The sequence below is a fragment of the Ctenopharyngodon idella genome, chromosome 19 (assembly GCF_019924925.1).
Source record: "Ctenopharyngodon idella isolate HZGC_01 chromosome 19, HZGC01, whole genome shotgun sequence".
In the NCBI taxonomy this organism is placed as follows: Eukaryota; Metazoa; Chordata; class Actinopteri; order Cypriniformes; family Xenocyprididae; genus Ctenopharyngodon; species Ctenopharyngodon idella.
In genome coordinates, this window is record NC_067238.1 from 13,870,757 (window position 1) to 13,880,293 (window position 9,537).

Consider the following 9,537-nt stretch of genomic DNA (forward strand, 5'->3'; position numbering starts at 1 on the left):
ATTTAAAATAACTGTTTTTTTATTTTAATATATTTGAAGATGTAATTTATTCCTGTGATTAAAGCTGAATTTTCAGCATCATTACTCCAGTCTTCAGTGTCACATGATCCTTCAGAAATCATTTTAATATGCTGATTTGGTGCTCAAGTAACATTTCTTATTATTATCAGTGTTAAAAATGGTTGTGCTGCTTAATATTTTTGTGAAAAATGTGAGACATTTTTTTCTGGATTCTTTGATGAATAGAAGGTTGAAAAGATTTGCTGTCAAATCGATTAATCGCAATTATTCACATCTAACATAAAAGTTTGTGTTTACATAATATATGTGTGTGTGTGTGTGTATATATGTATATATATATATATATATATACACACACATATATTATGTAAACACAGATTTTTATGTTAGATGCGATTGATTTGACAGCCCTAATATATATTTTTGTAAATGTAATGTCTTTTTTGACCAATTTAATGTATCCTTTCTGAATAAAAGTATTAATTTCATTTAATAAAAAAACGTACTTTTGAATGTTATCACATACTTGTAAAATAATACGAGTTGAATAGTAGTGTGCTGTATAATCAGAGTCTAAATTTGTTTCCTTGCAGCTTTAAAAAACATAGGGGTAGAAGTCAATTTTATGCAAAAATTAAGGCAATCTTTTGGAATAGGTTTAAAATGGAAGGCTCTGTCTCACATTAGATACGTGTTTGAGAAAGTAGTGTGTTTTCCCAATCTGTGCTGTAGCATCATCTTGACGACAGGCTGTGGTCATTGCAGAGGGAGAAGAGTGTGGAGAGCATTGTAAGTTCCGCCCCCTCCTCAGCCCCACCCATGAGCTCCGTTCCCACGGTGACGCCACATCCTGAGGAGCCCAGCGATCTGGAGGAGCTCGAACAGTTTGCCAGAACCTTCAAACAGAGGCGAATTAAACTGGGATTCACACAGGTGTGAAACTGTTTGAAAGATCTTTTGCGTGTAACTAATTACTAAGTAATTAATTACTGTAATTTAATTACAAGCGAATGGCAACTCTGCTCTGTGTCTTCATGCAGGGGGACGTTGGTATGGCCATGGGTAAACTGTACGGCAATGACTTCAGTCAGACCACCATTTCACGTTTCGAGGCTCTCAACCTCAGCTTCAAGAACATGTGCAAGCTCAAACCCTTGCTGGAGAAATGGCTGAGCGATGCAGGTGTGTGGTTTTTGTCAGTTTTCTTATTGATGTTTCATGTTGGCATTCTTTACGATTCATGTGTTGTGTATGTGTTTTCGTTACAGAAACAATGGCGATAGACAACATGCTGCCGAGCCCCAGTTCACTGTCCTCACCTCTGCTGGGCTTCGAAGGGTTGCCTGGACGCCGCCGAAAGAAACGCACCAGCATCGAGACCAACGTCCGCATTGCCCTGGAGCGCAACTTCATCTCGGTTAGCCGCACACATGAACACACAAGCCGTACAACCAAATGTTGCAAGATACAGAAATCATATTTTCTTCAAATGACTCGTTCATTTGACTTGGATCATTCCGCATGGCACACCTCAGCTTCATGACCTCCTTTTTGCTGTCTCATGATAAAAAAAATATATTGGTTCTCTTTTTGAAAATGCTGAATCCATTTTTTTTCCCCTCTGGAGAAACGGAAGTCTACCAGCAAACTAATTTATTGCAATATACAGTATTAGAATTATGTCACCACATTAAACCCTGTATACTTCTGGTATGATTGTAGAAGTATTGCTTGAGCATATTTTTATGTATTATTAAACATATGATATATAATATAGGCTAAAATAAGAAATAATAAAATAACATGATATTTAATAAAATATATAAATATAAATATAAAAAATATATAAATAAAATAAAAAATATAATATAATAATGCATAAATGTATAATAGTTATACATTTTATGATATCTTATGTTGAATTTCTTGCAATGTTGTTAATTTGTAAGTCGATTATTATTATTATTATTATTATTAATTATTAATAATATTATTATTATTATTATTATTATTAAGTTTTATGTTATCTTATGATAATTTGCTTGCAATGTTCATTTGTAAGTTGCCTTGGACAAAATGAAATAAAATAATAAAATAAAAATTAAATTAAATTAAAATATAATAATATATCATATAATAATAATAATAATGTATTTTATATAAATAATAATAATAATAGGTTGTATATTGTCTTATGATAATTTGCTTGCAATGTTCATTTGTAAGTTGCCTTGGACAAAATGAAATAAAATAATAAAATAAAAATTAAATTAAATTAATATAATAATATATCATATAATAATAATAATAATAATGTATTTTATATTAATAATAATAATAAGTTGTATATTGTCTTATGATAATTTGCTTGCAATGTTCATTTGTAAGTTGCTTTGGACAAAACAAAATAAAATAAAAAATAAATAAATAAATAAAATAAAATAAAATAAAATAAAATGTTTATTGGTTTACATGGTAAGTGGAACACTAAGTAGCAATAATAGTAGGTGAATCTAAAAACCAAAAGGGAGACAAGGCCTAACTTCAGACATTTCTAGATCTTTTCAATGTTTTGAACTAAACAACACAGATTTATTACAGACAGTTGGCTGCACATGAGTCACAAAACCACTACAGTCGCACTTTTTCTCTGGTAAGCACCACACCTGTGTTTGTAAGACTGATGCATTTTTCCAAGGAAAACTGTCTAAGATCAAGTCTAGGCAAACAGCCAATACACTTGAGGCGACTCGTGCTGCTGCTTTCCATTTCTGAGTAACTCATTTTGCCGGTTGATACCACGCTGACAGAAACTTTAACAACAAAGCATGTAACCAAAACATTTTCATTATCAAATAATACAGCAATTATACAACAATTATAGGTCCTGTGTCCTCTCTGTGTCCTAGTTTTGGAAAAAAACAATTCCTAAAAGTAAATTCTCACTCTAATGATTTCAGTAAATCAGTGTTTACAGGCATCTTTGAGTTCCAGTTGCCTAACTGCGTTGTTGATTTACTGCATGCATTTACTCAAATATGTTGTGCATCAACATGAAATAGTTTTTGGCTGAAACTTGGTCTTGGCCTGAATGCAGGTGTCTGGCATGTCTCATGTACTCATCTCATCTCACCCCTTTCAGAACCAGAAGCCTACCTCGGAGGAAATCCTGCTGATGGCCGAGCAGCTCAACATGGAGAAAGAGGTCATCCGCGTCTGGTTCTGCAACCGACGGCAGAAAGAGAAGCGCATCAACCCCTCCAGCGCCACCCCTCCGCTGCCCACTCAGCCCCCAGCACCGACGCACAAACCCCCCTGCTACAGCCCGCACATGGTACACCCACTCATGGCTTTAGCGATTGATCTAGCCCAAAGCCATTTCAACTGACAACTGGTGTTGAAATGTTGTTTGGATGGTGCATGGTGAGAATGGGTGCAAATGTGGAATAAAGGAGACATGTCTGGTCATGTGTTTGAATAATGTTCCACTATAAAATAAAAATTGGACCTTTGAAAGTAAAGGAAAATATTAAAGAATGTAATGTATGTTTGTTAATTAGAGTCTCTTTCCTTTTGTCTATAGATGTCCAGTCAGGGACTGGCTCAGGTCGCTACCAGTCTCAGCACAACAGGTGAGAAGAGCAGTTAGAATGAATAATAGTGTTGTACAACCACATTTGTGGTTACAAGGACAGATGCTGAATCTCTCTCCTTACGTAGCCGTCAGTCCCACACCTTCTGTGGCCTGCCCCCTCAACCCCAGTGGACATGCAGCAATGAGCTCCGCCCCTTCTTCAGTGACTCCGCCTCCTCTCAGCACAGTCAGCCCCACTCCGCCGAGTCTCGGCAGCCCTGGCCTGAACACAGGGTAAGAAGATATTTAATGTGTTTAGGGCAAAAGATGCTCTTTTGACACTGTTTGAATTTGAAATAAGGATAATACTAATTATGAGAATTGATAACAATTATTAATAATGCATATTACATTATTATAAATTATTATAATATATAATTAATATAATATGTTATTCTAAATAAATAATAATTATTATTATTATCATTATTTTTATTTAATAATAAAATAATAAACCTTTTTAGGTTTATTTACTAAGAAAGTAATATATTGAGTCAAAATATTATGAATGTTTATTATTCTTGTTTATTATACTTTTCAATATTAGACATTTTAAACAATACTTGCAAATTTGCACAAATTTACACAAATGTCCAATGTTGTACATAAGATAAATGGTCTTACAGCAGGACTGTTAAAAATTATATAAATAATAATATTTGACAAGAAATTAACCCAATCAATTATTTATTTGGTTGATTTAATCAACTAGCAACTATTATTGTTGTTGTTGTTGTTGTTATTATTAATAATAATAATCAATTATTTGTTTAGGTTGATTTAATCAACTAACAAGTAATATATTGAGTGGTAAAATATTGTAAACGATCATTTTTTCTTATTTATTATACTTTTTTATACATTTTAAACAATGCTTGCAAATTGTTAAACATAAGGTAAATGATCTAGAGCAGGACTATTAAAGATGATGATGATGGTGATTATTATTATTTCAATCATTATTTGTTTAGGTTGATTTAATCAACAAACAACAACTATTATTATTATTATTATTATTATTATGATTACTATTATTATTATTTAACTAGAAATAATCCAATCAATTACTTGTTTAGGTTGATTTAATCAACTGACAACTATATTATTATTATCATTATTATTATTATTATTATTGCTATTATTAATGAATTATTGATTAGGTTGATTTAATTAACTAAAAACTAATATATTGAATGGTAAAATACTGTGAATGTTCATTTATTTTTATTTATTACACATTTGAACAATATTTGCAAATTAGCACAAATTCACTATCCAATGTTGCAAAATGATCTTAGACCAAGATTATTACAAATATGTATAGTAATTTTTTATTATTAAACATGAAAATCATTTTTTTTAGGTTGTTTAAATAAATTAACTATAATTGAATCATAAAATATTGTGGATGTTCATTTTAATATTATGATACCTCTAATATTTATGGATTTTTGCATAAATCCAGCATCCAGTGTTCTATATTACCTCAATTTTGCAATCATAAATCTGAAGATTGTGATTACAACAGATCATCATTCTGTCAGTAGCTTTCATTATGACTAAGAATTCTGAACTGAAATAATTGCAGCTTTACTCTAGACTTGTCTTATACTTGTTTTCACATTGAAATCTCTATTCTCAGTCGTGTTCCAAACCTGTCCATCTGAATGTAAATGTAATTTCTTGCTCTCCAGTTTTCTTTCTTTGCCTGTCTTAATATAATTCTTTCCTGCATGTGAAATGAACACAAACTCCACGATGGACATGGATGTTCTTGAAATGTCACTAAAAAGGCTTGCTTCTCTCCGCATGTATGAATGGCGTATGTTTGTGGACACGTGTAAATGACACATCACACACGTTACAGGAACACAATGATGGGTGTAAGCACAGGAATGAACCAGGCCCTCATCAGCAGCAACCCTCTGGCCACAATGCAAGGTTTGTCATAGAGGACGAGAAAAAGTATACAAAAGTAGACAGAGGCAGATTGATTAAAAGAAATACAATGTAAAACGTGAATCCTTACCATCATTCACCATCAAAGAGCCTTCTACTATTTTCAGTTTTGCTGGGATGTGTTTGAACAAGACCAGAACAGTGAAAATCTCTCACTACATATTCATCACATCTTCATCCTCACTACTTACATACATGTGTTTGTCTGCGTGTGTGTGAGAAGAACTGTTTGTGCACCTTGTCTGTCTCTTTCAAAAGCACCTGCCATTTCTATGCCCTTATATTTGTTCTTGAGCTTATTTTCATCCTCATCTCTTAAAAACCTTTTCCATCAACACAGTACTGGAGCCGACGCACAATCTAGAACTGCTACAAAGGCAACTCTGGGCCAATGTGTTGCCTCACAGTTGACCAAACACCCTGTATCTATTTTTGTTGTGTTGCACAGCTACTTCAACCAGTTTATTTTCCCTGTCTGTTATATATATATATATATATATATAGATATATATGGAATAAATCACAGGAATAAATTACATTTCTAAAAATATATTAACTCTTTCCCCGCCATTGACTGAATTTTCCATCATTTATGACAGAACGCTTCCCTGTCACTGACGGAATTTTCCAGCAACCCATATTTTCACTGTTATACGGTAGGGGGGTGCTGTTACGGATCTTCTGAAAGAGTACAGAATCTCCAAATCAAAACACAGGCGAAGAAGAAGCATAAACAAGTGATAAAAGCATAGCTTACACACGTTAGCTAACACGACCAAACATTAAACAGCATATGAATCAAAAGGATATGAATGAAATTTCGACCCAGGAAGAGGTATAGGACTGTGAAGCTTTGATGGACTCAATCTACTCTATCTATGTTTTGATCGTCTTTCTGAATCCCATTGGGAAGTAGCCTTTGACAAAAACGCGATTTTCTCAGCTTTTTTGTTCAAAATGTTGCTTTTTTTACATTTTACATTTTAAAAAAAAAAGAATGTATGAAGCTAATTATTTTTAAAGCAGGGACTTTGTTCTTTCTTTTGATATATTGCATGTTCAGATATTCATAAAACAAAACATTCTTGGGGCCAAGAAAGTTTTGTAAAAATTATCAAAAATGCTGGCGCTGGCTAGCAACTTTAAAAAAAAAATGCTGGCGGGGAAAATTGATCAAATAAATTAAGTCTTGGTGAGCATAAGAGATCTTACCGACCCCAAACTCTTGAGAAGTAGTATGTATATTATTAAAATTACATGAAAGCTGATATAATAACAAAGGCACTGAATTTAATTACTTTAAATATTAAAATACATTTTAAAAACTAGTAGTCAATAAGACTTGCTTTGTGGGCGGCAAGCACCAGCACCATTTTGGTGGAAAAGGGGCATCGCACAGCCATTGTACGATTTTTGTAAGAGTATATACATGCATATATGTCCTAATTTGCTCTCTTCATTTTTATTTCCCTCTCTTCTTTCATTTTTTTACAGCCCTAGCTGCCAGTGGTGGCCAGATTCCCATTTCCGCTCTTGAGGGCAGCGGTCAAATGTTCCTGGGTGGAGCTGGAGGTCCAGGAGCTGGTCTGCGCCAGTCCCTCTTCCTAAACCGCCCCACTTTACTGCCCTTGGCGAGGAGCGCAGGCATGGGTCTGGTCGGCACCCCAAGGGCGTCTCCGCCTCCTGGCGCCAGAGGCGCAAGCCCAGACTCGTGCTCCATCTCCCCCTGCTCAAGCCCCGCCTCCTTCTGCTCATTAGGCGAAGCCTCGCCACCCCCTCTGGGCGGAGCTATGGCTGAGTGACGCCCACACCAAGCTGCTGCACTTGAGGGGAGTCAGAGGGACAGAAGAAAGAAGACAAACAAGACTCGCCTTTTCAACCAAAGCCATCTCTCAATCCCTCCATTTCTCTCTTGTGCTCTCTCTCTCATTACGTCTTTGAATGCCAAAAATACAGAGAAATGAGCAGAAGAGAACAGGGATAAGGAGAGAACAGAACGGGGGACTGTTTAAACCAAAAAATTGATCTATTCAGCGTGGAGAGGTGGCTTCAACTGAGCTACTTTGAGAATGTACATTTATTCCTTTCTGAATGGAAAAAGACAAACCTACATGAACAGATTTTTGAGGGCAGGGTCGTGAGCCAAAAAACTTTACGAAGAAACAACAACAAAAAAAGAAAACGGGTGGCAACGAATGGAACAAAGGAAGGACATTTGACAAGTGTCACTGGATGGTAGAAAGAGAAACCAAAAAATAAACACATGGAAGATGAATGGAAAGACTCACAAAGACAAAAAATGGCGAAAAATACCAAAACCAAAATACCAAAAACCAAAACCAAAAAATCGGAGAGAAAAGCTTTACCTAAGACTTTGAAACCTGAATTGTCCAGGATCAGATTAACTCTACAAAACACCAAAAACCTTTTGCTCAATTTTCATTGTTTTCCATGCACCCCTTATAATGTAAACTCATTTTTTTCTTTTAAACTATTTGTAAATGTATTTCTCAATCTACCTCTGCTATCAACTGTTTAGATTTACTCATTCTTTTTCATTCCATTTTCACTTTTGATCCGTCACATTTTCATCAGCAATTTTTCCTGTCTAACTTAAGATGGAAAACACAGAACGACAGAAGAATTTAGAGGGATTTTGTCTCCACTTTAAACAGTATTACACACAAACACACACACATACACTGAATTTACTGTGACGCATATCCCGATTCCCCTATCCGTCAGTGATCATCCGTTGGAATCCATGCCTCAAACTTTGACACACTTTTCTTGGATACCAAAGCATTTGTCTGGCCTTTTGCGTCAGCTGAAAAGAGCTCAGACGACAAGACCTCAAACATGTCAAAAAAAACAACATACACAAGGACAAATTTTAAAAAAAAAAATCCCCTTGAGCCCCCAAACCCCTGCCCTCCATCCTCTCCGGACCCCTCTCCTGTGCCTCGGAAAAAATGTGTGATGAAAAAGGCCAAACGAAGAAAAGGAACGAAAGGCAAGAGGAGCAGCGACTGAAGAGGATCCGAGGAAACGTGCAGGGGGAAATCCAACAACCGAGATGAGGAGGGGAGACATGTGATGTCGCCGTTGTCTCTTTTTTATTTTTCCAACACACGGATTAAACCAAAAATGAAACCAAACCAAAACCAATGGACTAAAACTGAACTTTACTCAATGGAATGAAACCAAATACTAGGAGTGGACCACAGGAGGTGGACAAGGAGGATGTTTTAGAGTAGCAAGACTCGATGACATGAAAAGACTCAACATGGCTTTGACCAGAAGATCATTCCTTCACCTCCTCCCTCCTTTCCGTTAAGTCGATGCTTTCACTCTCCTTCCTGGACGGGAGAATATTTATTAACCTCATCGAACTGAACTTCAGAATATATATATATACATATATATTTTGTTTTATTGCTTTTTTCTCTTGGTCTGTCTGTTTATGCTGTATGACTCGTCTCATTGCTTTATATTTTTGGGATAATGGGGTGACGTATTGCCTATTTTCATATTTCGTGTGTTTCGTCATTTTGAATTGATCGTGCCGGGGGGTTTCCCTCATCAGGCGGTTTGAAACAATACTGTGAACATGTAGCTTCCAAGTTTTGCTTCGATTGCGAATGTTGTGAAACGAAAAGCCAAAACTGAAGAAATACCAAAAGCGAAAACTTTTTCTTTTTTGACGCCAAATAGCAACCTAACCAATGCACAACGCTTGGAGAAAGACCGTATTGGTGCTAGGTCTCTTCGAGGAGAGATAGGGAGCAAAAAGAGAGACGTGTGTGTGAGTGTGTGAACGTGGAAGCTCATCTCCAGCATGGAAACCAAACCGAAACACGACCGTTAAGCCAACTTAACTTTCGCTCGGCGTGTCGGCCAAACTGTTTTTGACTATGTGATCT

General features: G+C 35.6%; 1 protein-coding gene across 12 annotated transcripts in view; it reads left to right on the forward strand.

Moving 5' to 3' along the window:
- The window catches only part of LOC127501164 (POU domain, class 2, transcription factor 2), a 52,496-nt gene extending 44,344 nt beyond the window's left edge, over positions 1-8,152 (forward strand). For 10 of the 12 annotated variants that reach the window (XM_051872991.1, XM_051872992.1, XM_051872993.1 and 7 more), the window contains 8 exons: positions 754-954; positions 1,062-1,203; positions 1,290-1,438; positions 3,164-3,355; positions 3,605-3,653; positions 3,742-3,889; positions 5,523-5,596; positions 7,109-8,152. In XM_051872991.1, coding sequence (XP_051728951.1) covers positions 754-954; positions 1,062-1,203; positions 1,290-1,438; positions 3,164-3,355; positions 3,605-3,653; positions 3,742-3,889; positions 5,523-5,596; positions 7,109-7,416 — 1,263 coding nt within the window. In that variant the 3' untranslated portion in view covers positions 7,417-8,152. The remainder of the gene's footprint in view (positions 1-753; positions 955-1,061; positions 1,204-1,289; positions 1,439-3,163; positions 3,356-3,604; positions 3,654-3,741; positions 3,890-5,522; positions 5,597-7,108) is intronic. The other 2 variants (XM_051872994.1, XM_051873002.1) reach the window with 2 other exon arrangements.
- The last annotated feature ends 1,385 nt before the right edge of the window (positions 8,153-9,537 follow it).